General features: G+C 39.5%; 1 protein-coding gene across 4 annotated transcripts in view; it reads left to right on the plus strand.

Moving 5' to 3' along the window:
• The window catches only part of trappc13 (trafficking protein particle complex subunit 13), a 62,162-nt gene that overhangs the window by 12,485 nt on the left and 32,118 nt on the right, over window positions 1-17,559 (plus strand). For all 4 annotated transcript variants that reach the window (XM_072252613.1, XM_072252614.1, XM_072252616.1 and 1 more), the window contains exons 5-7: window positions 1,181-1,308; window positions 4,607-4,679; window positions 7,368-7,412. In XM_072252613.1, coding sequence (XP_072108714.1) covers window positions 1,181-1,308; window positions 4,607-4,679; window positions 7,368-7,412 — 246 coding nt within the window. The remainder of the gene's footprint in view (window positions 1-1,180; window positions 1,309-4,606; window positions 4,680-7,367; window positions 7,413-17,559) is intronic.

Raw genomic sequence — 17,559 nt, forward strand, 5'->3', positions numbered from 1 at the left:
GTGGAGCAGTTGTAATACCAAGCTGTGATGCATCCAGATGAGATGCTTTTTATGGTGCATTGTATAAAAATTGGTAAGAGCTAATGGGAACATGCTAAACTTCTTAGCCTCCTGAGTGGTTGGTGAGCTTTCTTGCCCATGATGTCAACATGGTGGACCAGGACAGGTTATGGTGATGTTCACTCTGAGGAACTTGAGCCTCTCAATCCTCTTGATCTTAACACTGTTATAGGCAGGAGCATGCGCATTGCTCCTTGAGCCAATGACCTGCTCCGCTGTTTGCCCTTGAGAATGTGGTTGATGAGTGTCCTTTTTTAAAAACCACTCCAAGTGATGTCTTGAAGCAAATAATGACTTCAAAGGTAAATAATGCTTCTGGCTTCTCTTGGTGTCCACTCATTGGAATCTCCATGGATTTGCTATCCTGAGTGCTGTTATTGGAGGAAAGCTGATTCATTCAGTGCATGAGGTGGTGTTAGTTAACTATTAAAGCTCATGCGTGGTGCCTCATAGGATCTAGAGGTAATACCAATGACTTCCTCATGTTGTTTTCTGCTTCAGTTGGCTCTGTCCTGCAGTTAGTACAGGACATACTTGGGCAGTGATAGAAGAGTCTGGGATGCTGGTTGAAAGGTATGATTCTATTAATCTATTGCACTACCCCAGATGCTTATGAAGCAGAGGTTGCAGGCTTGACTGGACTGGATAGGCCTTTGCCGTATTCAGACGATAGCCTCTCCTGTTTGTTGTGATTTGATACAACGGAGGGGTTTACTAGGCCACTTTAGAGGGCAGTTCAGAGTCAATTACGTCGTAGCAGAAATTAACCAGACCAGGTAAGAATCTATAGGTAGTATTTTAATTTCCCTTCTCTAAAAGATATTGGATCAAAGCATGCTAGACTAAGCCTGCTGCTCAGGTTTAGCACCTCTGGTCACTTTGACCCAAGTGTGGGGAAAAATTTTGGCTGCAAACCCATGTCTCCAATTCATGGTGGAAAAATGCTTCATAATTTCTGTTTCTGTGATGTTGCCATGAATATTTGGATATCATTTTCTCAGATATTTGTGATTGTGCATTGATTTTGCAGGTCAAAATACTGCTTGTTTTTTTGATTAAACAATACTTCTTCGATTAAACAATACTTGTTCAATCTATCATTAAGCCATTTTTCTTCTAGGCTGACCTTCAGACTAGCTCTCAGCGTTTAAACCTGTCAGCCTCTAATGCTGCAGTGGCTGAACTTAAGCCTGATCGTTGCATTGATGATGTAATTCATCATGAAGTAAAGGAAATTGGAACACACATGTAAGTTTTAATTTTTCATTTTAATGAGGGTCTGAAATATGTTTGCCTGAGAATAACAATGTAAAACTAGGGCCACAGAAAGACTCTAGTGATAGTAAAAGAACTGTGAAGTTATGCAAAACCTCAAATAAACAGCTACATCTGGTCCCGGAGCAGAAGGATGTTCCAGGGATTTGCAGTGTGTCATCATTTCAGAGTTTTGTGTGCTATCAGTAATTAAAATTATTATGACGGTCATGAGTTTTTAATCTTGTAATGCTATTTTATTAAGAGATTACTTGTGATTAATTGTAATACTTTGGTCAAAAATTGCATTCTTTCCAAGCAAGTACAATTTTCATGTCAGAAATATATTACTCAATTGTTGGTTTGAAAAAAGAGGGTTAAAAATTAAATATTAGAATTTTTAAAAATTTACTTAAATACTCATAAATTTTACAGTCTAACTGAATATTTAGACACAAACCTATAGCATAGGATTAATACACAACTATTATGCCTTTGACCTAAGTTGAACTGTGTAGAAGTGGAAAATGTAGCATAAAAACTGGGCCTGTAAATATTTTAGGAGTGAGCTGAAGAAATCAGAAATCTGAACACGTTATTCTCATTTCCCGTAGCCGTCTGTAAGTTGTTTTATGCAGAGTAGTGAATGGTCATTTCCCATTTTACTCCATTTGCTATGGAGCCAATGAAACTGGAGTAAGAGTGGGAATACATTATATGCTGCCCTCCAAAACTTGTTTTCTCTCCCTTTGACTGCATTTAAAAAAAAGTTACAATGTTTAGACTGAGATTCAATAGGATGGAAATAAAACAATAAAACTAAACAATTTCTTTAGTAACTAACGAATTTAGAATTGGTGTGAAGATTATCAGACTAAACACACATCACTGTGCCCTTTGAGTTAGAAATCAATTTTTAAGAAATTTGATCCATGGAAAGGTAATACATAGAATCTAAACTCATTGTTACTTTTGTTTTCAGGTTATTATATAATTGACCAATTTTGCTGACCTAAGTAGTAAAATTGCAATATATGCTACTTAGAAATCTATTGGACTGTCTCTTTTTCTGCTAATTTGTGTTGACGTGCTTTTCAAAACTTCAAATCCTCAGCATCTTAGTCTAATTGCCTAATTTGAGTTTGCTTCATGAGCCTTGTTCTTGAACTTAGCCAGTGTTATGGCAGGCATCTGCATTATTTTAAAATGCTGACAATAGTTTAGTTTGTTGATGCACAGCTTATATGGAAATCTCAAGTTGCTGACAATGATTGAGCCTTCCTCAGTAGAATGCATTGATTGCTGATTTCAGCAGCATAATAAAACAAAATAGTTTGGAATTGTATTAACTAAATTATTTGCAATCTAGTATCACTATGTAATGTCCGGAAAAATCTTGTGGAAAGTTTTAATGTCTGAGTGTTGTTATTCATTTAAAAAAACACATATGCAACTATCCTAATGCCATCAGAGAGTACTTTTTTTTGCAAATGTAAATTAGTTTTCCTATTATAGTTTCATAGTAAAAATATTTCAGTTTAAGGAATGTCTTAAAATTGCTTTCATAGTTAACCTTAATCTTTTTAATCTGTTTGAAACTATTTAAAGCTCTTTATAATATCGGAAATTTTTACACTTGCCTTTTCTTCCTGGACTGGTGTGATAATTTATATGATTGGGCAGTTTGATTACAAATGGCTGGCATGGATCTTTTGAACTGACACATGACCTAATGGATGTGCTAAAGGGATTGCTAAGTTATTGTGGGAAGCACCTTTGAATTTAGTGGTTAGTTCAGTTACTTTGGAGCTGAATGAAAGTCCTGTGCTAATAAGCAAGAATATGAGAAAAGTCAAGATAATCAAAAAAACACGAGATTCTGCAGATGCTGGAAATCCAGATCAACACACAAAAAATGCTGGAGGAACTTAGCAGGCCAGGCAACATCCATGGAAATGAAATAAACATCCAATGTTTTGGCCAAGATCCTTCATCAGGTCTCAATATAATCTACTTCCTTTTGTTCCCTAACTCTCACTATAGCAATTATTCATCAAATAGCAAATTATTAATCAGCCTTTAGTGGTAAATTGTATTAATAACTTTACTTATTTTTAACTGAGCACTGAAATTTGATTTCAAAGTTTACAGCAGGTTAAATATAAACTGGGGAGGGGGTGGAACAATGACAAATGGAATTTAATCCCAACAACTGCGGGTTTTGCATTTTGGGAAATCAAATAGGGTTAGGATTATAGTAATCATTGTTGAGAAACAGAAGGACCTTGGGATACAAGTCCACAGTTCTCTGAAAGTGGCAACAAGGTGGATAGTTGCTTTTATCATAGAATATATTGCATCCATGAAAGACTTGGGATGTCACATTACAAGTTGACAATACATTTGTTAGGTTGCACTTGGAATATTGTGGCCAGTCTGATCACCACATAGTAATGATTATGCTGGAAATCGTGCAGGGATTCAACAGGATGTTGCTTGGGTTGGAGAGTTTTATCTACAGGGTGATATTGGATGTACTACTTCTTTAAAGTGAAGGGGGCTGAGGGTGACCTGAGAGAGGAATATAATTTTGAGACACTCAAAATTATGCGAGGCATATATAGGGTAGATGGTAAGAATTTCATGATGGACTTGTCTGAAATGAAAGCGTAGCTTATGGGGAGAAAGGGCAAGAGGAAAGTTTATTCTCCACACAGAGTGGCTGATGTCTGGAATGTATTCCAAAGAAGCGGAGGAGGCAGAAACAATTATGCCTCTAGAAGCATCTAGGCTAACACTTGAGTATCCAAGACATAGAAGCTTAATATGGGCAAATAGAATTGGTATAGGTGGGCAAAGGTCAGTGTGGTTGTGGTGGGCTGAACACTTTTTTTTGTACAGGCTCTAAATTTACCTTGAGATACGTTTACAAAGGCAATTTAATACTTTTCCTGTTCTTTTCTACATTTTTAAGATAATAAACCTTGTGTCCCTGATTAAACTTTTTGGCCCAATCCCTTTAAACTAGAGATCTGTCTGAGTCTTTTTGTTATGCTTTAACCAAAAGGCATATGTGATTCTTTCGTGCCTTGGAGACAGAGACTTAAAGTAGTATTGACATTTAAAACTGAGGGACAAGGAACCTCTGCTAATTGCATTGATTAGTACCATGAAGAACTTCATATTAATTGTAGTCTTAATTGTTTGGCTTAAATTATTAAACCAATTTTATTAATTGTATATTGCATGCCATACATTTTATTGGTTTTACTTTTTGACTTTTCCTTTGCAGCTTAGTCTGTGCAGTTAGCTATACAACACAAGCTGGAGAGAAGATGTACTTTCGAAAATTCTTCAAATTTCAGGTAGTAATTGGGATTGGAATTGGTTTATTGGCTCACCTTGCCCCTTAAGAATTCCGTGGACTTGATCTGAGATGTCCCTAACGCTGGCACCTGGGAGACAATATAATGTATATTGTCTCCCATGTGCCAGGGTCAGGGACATCTCAGAATGAGCCACGGCATTCCGAAGAGGGAAGGTGAGCAGCCAGAAATCATGGTACACATTGGTACCAATGACATGGGTGGGAAAAGGGGTGATATCCTGAAAAATGAATATAGGGAATTAGAAATGAAGCTAAAAAGTAGGATCTCAAACATAATAATCTGTGGTTTGCTGCCTGTGCTAAGTACCAATGAGGGTAATAATGCGTCTGTAGATGAATGTGTGGCAGAAGAATTGGTGCAGGGAGCAGTGTTTCAGATTTGTGGATCATTGGGATCTTTTCTGGGAAGGTATGACCTGTACCAAAGAGGTATGTGTCACTTGAACATGAGGGGAACCAATGTCCTTGCAGGCAGGTTCCCTAAAGCTATCGGAGAGGGGTTATGCTATGTTGGCAGGGGGATGAGAACCAGAGTGATAGGTCAGATAATTGAACAGTTGGGCAGTTGGTGTAAAGTTAGATGCAATATATAGAGAGGCTGAGGAAGGATAAATGAAGTCAGTTGGATGGATTGAAATGTGTTTACTTTGTGAGAACTAAGAGCATGGATCAGTACATGCAGATGTGATGTTGCCATTAGAGGCTGGCTGTCACAAGGGCAGGAATGATTACTGGATGTTCTGGGGTTTAAGTGTTTCAAAAAGGACAGGGAAGGAAGTAAAGGGGGGGGGGAAGTGGCATTGCTAGCAAGAGATGCTGTCTACTGAGTCAGTGCAGGTGGAAGTCAGAAATAGGAAGTGAACAATCACTTTAATAGTATTCTGTAGGCCACCAAATAGCAACAGGGACACCTGAGGATCAGATTAGCAGGCATGTTTTGAAAGGTTGTAAAAATAAGAGTTGTTGTAGGTGACTTCAACTTCCCTAATATTGATTGACACCTTAGAACAAGAGGTTTAGTTGGGGCAGAACTTACAAGGTGCATCCTGGAAGGATTTTATCCTGATAAAATGTGTGGATGGGCCAACTGGAGGAAAGGTATTGCTGGATCTGGTATAAGACAAAGTGTCTGGTCAGGTAACAGATCTCTCGGGGTGGGCAACCATTTCAGTTATGCCTTTGTCTCTAAGCAGTTTGTACATCTTCCCATGACACTGCTTTTCCTCAGACATTCCAAAGATATGTGGGTTAGGTTAATGGTCACAAGGAAGTAATTGGGTAGAGTGGGCTCATTAGGCCAAAAAGTCCTGTTACGGTGCTGTATCTCTAAATAAAATAAAAATAAATGATATTCAATAGCATTATCCTCGCCAAGTTCCTCACTATCGATATCTGAGCCATCGCTATCCAGAAGCCTACCTGATACAAGAACAGGTCAGAAGCTGGGTATCTTGCAGTGAGTAATTCCAACTCTTGTCACTCCATCTTTCTACCAAGTACAAGATTCAAATAAAAAGTCTTATGGAATTGTCTGTAGTTGCCTGGATGTATGCTTCTGCATGAACACTCAAAACGTTGAATTTTAATGCAGAGCAGTTGCCTACTGTTTGGCACCAACAAGCAGATTGTGGCTATAGTGTGTACTATCTGCAAAATGCATTGCAATTAATTGCATGCGGTTTGGACAGCACTTCTTGTGCCTTCAAGAAGGATAATGTCATTGGGTACATATCACGTTTCTAATTGCACACAATTCTAAAATGGAATTGCATCATTCTTCCTCCATCATTGCTGACACTAAATTCTTAAACTCATGATCGCCTCCTGTGGGGTAGTTAAGAACAAGCAATAGATGGTGGTTTTGCCAGGTCCTAAAAATAAATTTTAAAAAGCACGAGACCAAACCTCCGAATTCCAAAACCCTTGGTGTTTGCTTATTTAGCATTTGGGAAAATACTGTTTACTAATAGTTTCTTTGTGATAGTGTTTTGCTTGTATTTTAAAGCATTGTGAATGTTAAAATTATATCAGTAGTTTAATCGTAATTATCTGTGGTACAACAGTAGGAACTTTAATATTCATTATCTCTGTATTTCTTTATCTCGATTTGTTGCTAAGAATAGATAACGATTTGATGCAACTGTGGCCATACAGATAAGAGATTAGATAGTTTTAATGTTAGTGGGTAATGCTATTACAGTTTGTATTGCGTGTATGTTTTTAGTTGAGATGTTTAACACCTACAAATAATTATAGCCTAATGCAAAAAATATTTGGCATCTTCTGGTTAGAAACACTTGTGAAGTTAGAAGGCTAGTGCAATATTTTGACATGGAACACAGAAGACTAATTGGTGCACTGGCTATAAAACTTTTAAATCCCAAAGATTCTGTGTGGCGAATTTGTTTTGCTTCATGACCATGTGTTTCCTAACATTTTCTAAAATGAATAGGCTTTTTGTGGCAAGCAATCAATGTTTTATTTAATTGGTTTGCTGTATATTTTACTTTCTCTAACATTCTTTAAAATCGAAGTTCAACGTTTTTGTCACAAAGTGACATCTTACTTTGGTGTGATTTAGTCCACATCTAAATCTTAAGACTTCTTTCTGATGGATGATCTACCAGTGAAATCAGTCTTCAGTTTGCCCTCTCTGCTTACACAGGTCCTTAAACCACTTGATGTGAAGACCAAATTCTACAATGCTGAAGTAAGTACGTGTAATTTACTACTGAAGATTCTGAACTTAATTTCTTTCTTTATTTGTTTGTTTTGAAGTCATACAAATCTCTCTTTGCTCATAGCTTTTAACAAATATAACAACTACAGATTATTTGTTCTTCTAAAAAATCTACTGTTTAGAACATTTTTAACAGCATTGTGTGTTAAATGTGTATTTTTACTAGTGGGCATGGTTTAATTTGTTGGCAATTTTTTGTAGCTAGATGAGCTGGGTTTACAATTGTGTACAAACCATCTGATTTTATTGAAGTAAAAGAAAAAAGCTTTTGCTGCACATTCAGTACTTGTTTCATATTAATTTTGCATGGTACATAATGGCTGACACATTTGGGATTTGTATCAATGAACATTGTTTTGAGTAAATAACTCCAACAGTAATGTCAGCCTTCCAGTTACACTAAAATGATTTTAGATTTAAACATACAATTAAAAAAGATCATTGACGATGTATTTTTATCAAATTTAACTTATTTACCATCATATATGGCTTAAGAAATGAATAGACAAAATCTTGTCATAACAATAAAAGCCATTCCCTCTCAGCTGCCTCCATCTACATTAGGCTTGACTATGTCATACTTTCATCTCATTGTTCTCTGATTTTCAATATGGATGTTTCTTCTTTCCACTGCTACACAACTGATTCCTGTGAAAAATACCACTTCTTGCCACTGACTCTTCTACTTCCTTTGAGTCTTCCGATACCTCATATACTTACGGCTTCTTTTACCAACCATGTCTGTTTCTCAGAGTAAGAGCATCACTGTTGCCATCCCACATTGCCCATCAGCAAGATCCTGTATATTTCTTTTGTATGACTTGTAAATAACCTTGTAAGGTCTTCAGAGTGTTAAGGAAAAAGCAGGAGTGGACTAATCAGCCCCTCAGATGTAATTCAGACCCTTGGGTGTAATTCAGCATTATGAAGTTACATCCCTGGTTCACAACAGCTCCAGTTAGGAGAAGCATCCTGTCAGCATCCACCTTATCAATTCCTCTCAGGACCTAGTGCATCTTAATAAAATCACCCCTCATTCTTCTAAATTCCAATAATGGCATGTAGGTTGAAATTGCTGAACCTTTCCTCGTATTGCTTTCAACGCAAGTAATCATTTTTGAATATGAAGAGCAAAACTATACATAGTATTCAAAATACATTTTCACTAGAGTTCTGCAAGGTTACATTAAAACCTCTTCTACTTTTATACTCTTTGTCCCTTGCAATGAAGATCGGCATTCCATTAGTGTTCCTCATTTTGTGTATTAAGAGTTTGTATCTTCCCCTCACACCAACGTTGTTGCACCACTGGTTTCAGGCCCTGCACTTCTAGCCTTCTGTGCCCCTGGAATATCCTCAAGCCAAGGTATTGGTGCGTTATTTTAAAGTTAAGGTAGCTGACTACAGGCTAAAATTGTTGGCAGCCTGCAATTGTCAGTGTGCAAATGCTTACATCTATACAAAATTCTATCATTCATATGATAGCTGCAGGATCACTGACGCAGGTTTTAACTGAAGGTTTGAGTTTTGTGCTTCAGCATTAGTTTTAAGTTCCTAACCGCTTGGGGCCACTGCTAATGTGCTTGCAATGTACACCTTTCTGAATATCTACTTAAATTTTTTTTAATCTAGATTCTACAGGAGCAGTAAAACATCTGAAATTCCCCTTTGGGGTGCTCCTCCACAGAAGGCCAAGCCAAGGGTGGCTCTGTGGTGCATTTGGCCCAAGGGCCATAGTCTGGGTGTTCTTGTTTTCAAACTTTATTGCATTTCCTCAAATGTTTTCTCATCACATGCTAATCCCCTCTCTCAAAAGTATCTGCAGATCTTTGGAAGTCATGTATGCTTTTTCATTTTCATAAAATTTGAAGCTGATTTAAAATAAATTTAAGCTTACCCATTAAGATGTCAGTTTGCAGAACCTTGAAATTGTTCCTTCTTGATTATGGATGCTGTTACTTAGAATTTTTTTAAAATTTGAGATTAATTCTGGTGCAAAGTGAGAAATGCATAGTTTTATAAAGCAATAAGATATATTACAGTGGTGTAATCATCATTACCAGAAAGTCTATTTTGTATGGACTGTAGATACTGTAATTTAAATAGTCTTTAATGCTTCAAAACAAAAGATCAGTTTCATATGGCTCTTATCTGAAATTCATGACAAAATCTGCTATACTTAATTAAAATTAAATGTACATTTAATGTATGGCTCATGTGGGAGAATGAGGAGGTGATATATAGGAGTTGAAGGGGGGTAGTCAACCCTAAGTTGCAGGGGGCAGGTAGGTGGATGACTATCAGGAGAGGGAAAGGGAATATTAGTAGTGTGGAGTACCTTTGTGACCATTCCCCCTCAGTAACGAGTATACCACTTAGGATGCTGTTGGGGATGACCTGCCAGAGGAAAGCCACAGTGACCGGGTCTCTGGCACTGAGTCTAGCTCTGTGGCACAAAAAAGGAGTACAGTGGTGATGGGGGATTCCGTATTTGGAGGAGCAGGCACAAGATTCTGTGGACGTGAACGAGACACCCAGATGGTATGTTGCTTCCCAGGTGCCAGAGTCCCGCCTGCTTTATCTGATTCATCTCCCTTTCATCTCGCTACTACCATCGGGTACAAGGTGCAGGAGTCTTGACTGGCTGCACTCACCTCAGCACTGAATTGGTTCCGCAACTGTGGACTCACTTTCGGGGAGTCTGTGGTTCATGTTCTGTGTGTTATTTGTTGCTTTTTAGTATTGTTTGCACAATTTGTTCTATTTTCCCTGTACATTGGATGTTTGACAGTCTTTGTAGTATGGGATTTTTTTTAGGGATTCTATTGTGTTTCTTTGTTTTGTGGTTGCCTGCAAGAAGATGTATCTCAAGGTTGTATATGCTATACGTACTCTGATAATAAAATGTACTTTGAACTTTGAATGTTTTGAAATGCATGGGTAGGAAAAGAGGGGATATACTGAAACGAGAATATAGGGGGTTGGGTAAGAAGCTGAAAAGCAGGACTTTAGGGTAGTAACCTCTGAACTGCAACATGTGCCACGCAACAGTGAGGGTAAAAAAATAAGATGATTTGGTAGATGAATGCATGGTTGAGAAATTGGTGCAGGGAGCAGAGTTTCAGATTTCTGGATCATTGGGATCTCTCCTGTGGAAGGCATGACCTGTATAAATAAGAAGGGTAGCACCTGAATTTGAGGGGGACCAAAATTCTTGCGTGCAGGTTTGCTAGATTTGTTGGGGAAGATTTAAACTAATTTGGTAGTGGATGGGAACCAGAGTGATAGGACTGATATTGGGGCAATTGGTATACAAGTAGATGCAGTGCTTAGTGAGACTGTGAGGAAGGATAGACAGATGATAGAACAAAATTGCAGTCAGTAGGATGAGCTGAATTGTAACATGGGGCAAAATTGAAAAGGGTGATGAACAGAGATTCGAAGGTGTTATTTTTGAATGCACGCAGTATACGGAATAAAGTAGATGATCTTGTAGCACAGTTAAAAATTGGCTGGTATGATGTGGGCGGAACTGAGTCATAGCTGAAAGAGCAGCTTGTGGTTGAGGCAATTCTGGATTCGGTGTTGTGTAATGAATAAGGTTTGATTAAGAAGCTTAAGGTAAAGGAACTCATAAGCAGTGGTCATAATATGATAGAATTCAAACTGCAGTTTGAGAGGAAGAAGCTAAAGTCAGATGTATCAGTGTTACCGTGGAGTGAAGGGAGTTACAGGGGCATGAAAGAGGAGCTGGCCAAAGTCATTTGGAAGGGGACACTAACGGAGATGATGGTTGGTGTTTCTGGGAGCAATACGAGAAGTTCAGGATAGATACATCCCAAAGAAGTATTTTAAAGCGAGGATGAGGCAACCTTGGCTGAGAAGGGAAGTCAAAAACAGTATAGAAACAAAAGAGAGAGCATATAATATGTCAAAAAAATATTGGTAAGTTAGAGGATTGGGATGTTTTTAAAAACCCAACAGAAGGCAACTGAAAGAGCAATAAGGAGAGAAGATGAAATATGAAAGTGAGTTAGCTAATAATGTAAAAGAGTACACCAGATTTTTCAAAAGATATATAAAGAGTAAAAGAAAGGCAAGAGTAGATATCAGACTGCTGGAAAATGACACTGGAGATGTGATAACTGGGGATGAAAATGGTAGTTAAACTTATTCAGTATTTTACATCAGTCTTCACCGTTGAAGACACCAGCAGTATGCCAGAAATTGAAGCGTTAGCAGGCAGAAATGAGTATAGTTGCTATTACTAAGGAGAAGGTGCTTGGGAGGCTGAAATGTTCAGAGGTAAATAAGTCACTTGGACCAAATGGATAACTCCCCAGGATTCTGAACAAGATAACTGAAGACATTATGGAGACATTAGTAGTGATCTTTCAATAATCCCTCAATTCTGGAATGATTCTGAAAGACTGGAAAATTCCAAATGCCATTCCACTCTCTTAAGATCTGAGGGAGGTAATAAGAAAGGAAATTATAGGCCAGTTAGCCTATCTTCAGAATTTGGAAAGATGTTCAAGTCCATTATTAAGGATGAGGTTTTGGAGTACTTGGAGAAACCTTAGAGCATGGTTGAATTGAATTGACTTTATTTCTTACATCCTTCACGTACATGAGTAAAAATCTTTACGCTGTGTCTCCATCTAAATGTGCAATCATAGTAATTTATAATAGAACAGTTGATGTAACATAGAAATACACTCAAATTAGCGTGAGTTAATCAATCTGATGGCCTAGTTGAAGAAGCTGTCCTGGAGCCTGTTGGTCCTGGCTTTTATGCTGTGGTACCGCTTCCCAGATGGTAGCAGCTTGAATAGATTGTGGTTGGGGTGACTTGGCTCCCCAATGATCCTTCGGGCCCTTTTTTCACACCTGTCTTTGTAAATGTCCTGAATCATGGGAAGTTCACAACTACAGATATGCTGGGCTGTCTGCACCACTCTCTGGAAAGTCCTGCGATTGAGGGAAGTACAGTTCCCATACCAGGCAGTGATGCAGCCAGTCAGGATACTCTCAGTTGTGCCCTTATAGAAAGTTCTTCGGATTTAGGGGCCCGTACCAAACTTCCTCAACCGCCTGAGGTGAAAGAAGCGCTGCTTCCTTAAGGGAAATCTTCTCTGGAAAATCTATAGGAATTGTTTCAGGAAATAAAGAGAGTTAGTGGATATTGCTTACATTGATTTTCAGAAAGCCTTTGATAAGGCGCTGCACGTGAGACTGGTAAACAGGATATGAACCCTTGGTATTCCAGGAAAGATACTAGCATATATAGAAGATTGGCTGACTGTCAGGAGGCAAAGTGTGGGATAAAGGAGGCTTTTTTCTGATTGGCCGTCAGTAACTAGTGTTTTGCAGGGATCGATGTTGAGATCTCTTTACTAATGATTTCAATGATAAAATTGATGATTTTGATTATCTTTGTGGACAATACAAGGATAGGTGGAGGGGCAGGTAGTTTTAGGAGAATGGGCAAAGTACCTGATGGAATATAGTGTAGGGAAGTGTATAGGCACACAGTTTGTTGGAAGGAATGAAGATGTAGAATATTTTCTAAACGGAGAAAATTCAGAAATCAGAGGTGCAAAGGGACTTGGGAGTGCCATTGTGGAATTCCCTAAAGTTTAACTTGCAGTTTGAGGCAGAGGTAAGGAAAGCAAATGCAATGTTTGCATTCTTTTCAAGAGGATTAGAATTTCATAGCAAGAATGCAATGCTGAGGATTTATGGGGCATTGGTCAGACTGCAGTTGGAGTATTGTGAGCAGTTTTGGGTCCCTTATCTAAGAAAGGATGTACTGCTGTTGGAGATGGTCCAGAGGATGTTCGCAAGAATGTTCCTGGGAATGAAATGGTGAAATTATGAGCAGCTTGCAATTGCTAGAGTTTAAAAGAATGAGGGGATCTCATTGAAACCTATCAACTATGGAAAGGCCTTGAGAGATTGGATGTGGGAAGGATGTTTCCTATATAATTTCTGGGGGAATCTAGGAGCAAGGGGGCACAGCCTCTGAATACAAGGATGTCCCTTTGGAACAGAGATGAGGGGGAGTTTTTTCAGCTTGATGGTTGTGAATCTGGAATTCATTGTCACAGACAGCTATGGAGGCAATGTCATTGGATATTATTAAAGTGGAGATTGGTAGGTTCTTGATTAGTAAAGGTGTCAGAGGTTACTGGGATAAGGCAGGAGAACTGGGGGTTGAGAGGAGTAGTAAATTAGTATAAGACCATAAGATATAGGAGTAGACGTAGGTCATTCGGTCCATTGAGTCTGCTCCGCCTTTCAATCATGGGCTGATCCAATTCTTCTGCACTCCCCTGCCTTCTCCCCATACTTTACTTTTTGCCATACCCTTTGATGCCCTGGCTAATCAAGAACCTATCTATCTCTGCCTTAAATACACCCAGTGATTTGGCATCCGCAGCCGCTCATGTCGACAAATTCCACAGATTTACCACCCTCTGACTAAAGTAATTTCTCCGCATCTCTGTTCTAAATGGACGTCCTTCAATCCTGAAGTCATGCCTTCTTGCCCTAGACTCCCCTACCATGGGAAATAACTTTTCCATATCTTATCTGTTCAGGCCTTTTAACATTTGGAATGTTTCTATGAGATCCCCCCTCATTCTTCTGAACTCCAGAGAATACAGCTCAAGAGCAGCCAATCATTCCTCATACAGTAACCCTTTCATTCCTGGAATCATTCTCGTGAATCTTCTCTGAACCCTCTCCAATGTCAGTATATCCTTTCTAAAATAAGGTGCTCAGAACTGCACACAATTCTCCAAGTGTGGTCTCACAAGTACCTTATAGAGCCTCAACATCATACCACTGCTCTTGTATTCTAAACTTCTAGAAATGAATGCGAACATTGCATTTGGCTTCTGCACCACTGACTCAACCTGGAGGTTAACCTTGGAGTATCCTGCACAAGGACTTCCAAGTCCCTTTTCATCTCTGCATTTTGAATCCCATCTAACTAATAGCCTGCATGTTTATTTCTTCCACCGAAGTGCATGTCCATACATTTTCCAACATTGTATTTCATTTGCCATTTCTTTGCCCATTCCCCTAAACTATCTAAGTCTCTCTGCAGGCTCTCTGTTTCCTCAAAACTACCTGCTCCTCCACCTATCTTTGTATCATCAGCAAATTTAACCACAAATCCATTAATCCCATTGTCAAAATCATTGGCATACATCGTAAAAAGCAGCGGTCCCAACACCGAATCCTGTGGAACTCCACTGGTAACCAGTAGTCAGCCAGAGTAAGAGCCCTTTATTCCCACTCTGTTTTCTGCCAATCAGTCAATGCTCCACCTGTGCTAGTAACTTCCCTGTAATTCCTTGGGATCTTACCTTGCTAAGCAGCCTCATGTGCGGCACTTTGTCAAAGGCCTTCTGAAAATCCAAGTGCACGACTTCTACTGCATCTCCTTTGTCAACCCTGCTTGTAATTTCCTCAAAGAATTGCAGTAGGTTAGGCAGGATTTTCCTTTCAAGAAACCATGCCGGCTTTGGCTTATCTTGTTATGTGCTTCCAGGTATTCTGTAATCTCATCCCTAACAGTCGACTCCAACAACTTCCCAACCACTGCTGACAGGCTAACTGGTCTATAGTTTCCTTTCTGCTACCTCCCACCCTTCTTAAATAGCAGAGTAACATCTGCAATTTTCCAATCATCCGGTACAATGCCAGAATCTATTGATGCTTGAAAGATCATTGTTAATGCCTCCGCAATCTCTCCATCTACTTCCTTCAGAACCCGAGGGTGCATTCCATCAGGTCCAGGAGATTTATCTACCCTCAGACCATTAAGCTTCCTGAGCACCTTCTCAGTTGTAATTTTCATTACACCTACTTCACTTCGCTGACATTCTTGAATGTCCGGTATACTGCAGTTGTCTTCCACTGTGAAGACTGATGCAAGATACGCATTCAGTCCCTGTGCCATCTCTGCGTCTCTCATTACACTATCTCCAGTGTCATTTTCTATTGATCCTATATCTACCTTCAACTCTCTTTTACCCTTTATATACTTAAAAAGCAAGAAGGAAGGCAGGCCAAATGCTGCTATATCTCATGGTCTTGTGGTATTGCTGACCGAGGTGTCAGGAGAGAAGGAACATTGGGATTTTGCTGTGGTGGATGTACAGACAGAGGTCTTTGTAGTTGAGCCATGACGTTTGCTGAAGATTCTCAAGTTGGAGAATCTCCGAATAAAAAGCAACGCGGCAAACTGTAATATCATAACAGCGAATACCAGTCTCCCCTTGCGCTGTGAAATGGGTGACATCTCCCTGTCCCTTGTAAGTGAGAGAGAAAGAGCCTGGGGCATATCGAAGTGTCAGGTAAACAATAGTTTTTGTTGACTACAGATCATGGTCTCTCTGGGTGCTTTGTTATTGCTTGGTGAGTGATGGGCGCAGATGCTCTTTTGCTGAAGAGGGAAGGTGGTTGATGTGTTGATGCTTACTTGCGCGTGAAGGGGGAGGGGTTTTGGAGTTCCAACGTTTTTTTTGTTGTTCATTCTTTTGGGGATTCTGTTTTTTTGTGGATGTTTGCGAAGACTAAGTAGTTCAGGTTGTATACTGTACACGTTCTCTGATAATAAAAAGGAACCATTTGAAAATGCATTATTTTGTCACCTTGAGATAACGGGCTTTTGTAATGTAATGCTAAGCCATACAATGCAGTAATCATAAAATCAATTGTTATTAAGATTGTTAACTAGTTATTTTACTATTCTTAAAAGATAAAAATAGCAGGAATAGCAGTACAGGTGTCCCCCGCTTTTCGAATGTTCGCTTTATGAAACCTCACTGTTACGAAAGACCTACATTAGTACCCTGTTTTCGCTTTCAGAAGGTGTTTTCACTGTTATGAAGAAAAAAATCAACGTGCGATTAAAAAATTGGTGCGCAAAAAAATCAGCGCGCGATAAAAGGCAGCGCCCCGAGCAGCCGCTCTCCCCCGGATTCGGAACTGCTTTGCTTTAACACATGCCTGTAAGCAGCCGTTTGCAAGATGAGTTCTATGGTATTGGAAAAGGCTGAAAGAGCTCGTAAGGGTGTTACACTTACGGTAAAATTAGACATAATTAAGCGTTTTGATCGTGGTGAACGAAGTAAGGACAACATGAGTTTGGCTTGTGGAAGCTGACGAACATGATGTTGAAGAGGTTTTGGCATCCCATCACCAAGAACTGACAGATGAAGAGCTGATGCAATTGGAAGAAAAAAGGATAACAATTGAAACCGAATGAGTAATGATAAAGTACGACTTTAATTTTGAAAGAGTACGTCGGTTTAGGGGATATTTGCAGGATGGTTTGAGTCCTTATTAAAGAACTGTGTGATAGAAAAATGCGCGAGGCTCAGCAGTCAAGCAAGCCTTCCACATCAGCCACAGCAGACGACGAACCTCAACCTTCGACATCGAGGCGGGCAGAGATAGAAGAAGATGAGCTGCCTGCTCTAATGGAAACAGGCGATGAGATGACACCCCTGTGTCCCACCACCCCAACCCCTAGGCCACGGACAGATACCGATTCGTGGAGAATGCAAAGCTAGCCGGGAGGCACACAGCACATCTTTAAGAAAAAAGACAAAATAAGCATGCTAATTAATTAGGTGCCGCTGACACGTAATTGTTGGCCCAGATCAGAGACAACGCAATTGAAAATCGGCACTGATCTGGGCCGACAATTACGGGCGGCACCTAATTAATTAGCATGTTTGTTTTGGCTTTTTTCTTAAAGATGTGCTGGACCCCTGCATGCTTCGTGGCAATGTATCGGGTTGACGGCCTGGAGGGTGGGGGCCACTACACCAGCCAACCTGCGACGGCTCAGTCTAACACACCATCATCCGTGTGCTCGGCGCTGTCTTCCCAATTCCAGTAAGTGATACTACATTGTACATACATTATTTCTATTTTATATCGGCTGTGTATTTTTACGTGTTATTTGGTATGATTTGGCAGCTTCATAGCTTAAAGGTTACTGGAGAGCGCTTGCGTGAGATTTTCTGCCGATGGCGCTTGCGTGAGATTTTCGCTACGGAGAACAGTTCAGGCAATGATTGTGGAAAAGTATTTT

The sequence above is a fragment of the Mobula birostris genome, chromosome 3 (assembly GCF_030028105.1).
Source record: "Mobula birostris isolate sMobBir1 chromosome 3, sMobBir1.hap1, whole genome shotgun sequence".
In the NCBI taxonomy this organism is placed as follows: Eukaryota; Metazoa; Chordata; class Chondrichthyes; order Myliobatiformes; family Myliobatidae; genus Mobula; species Mobula birostris.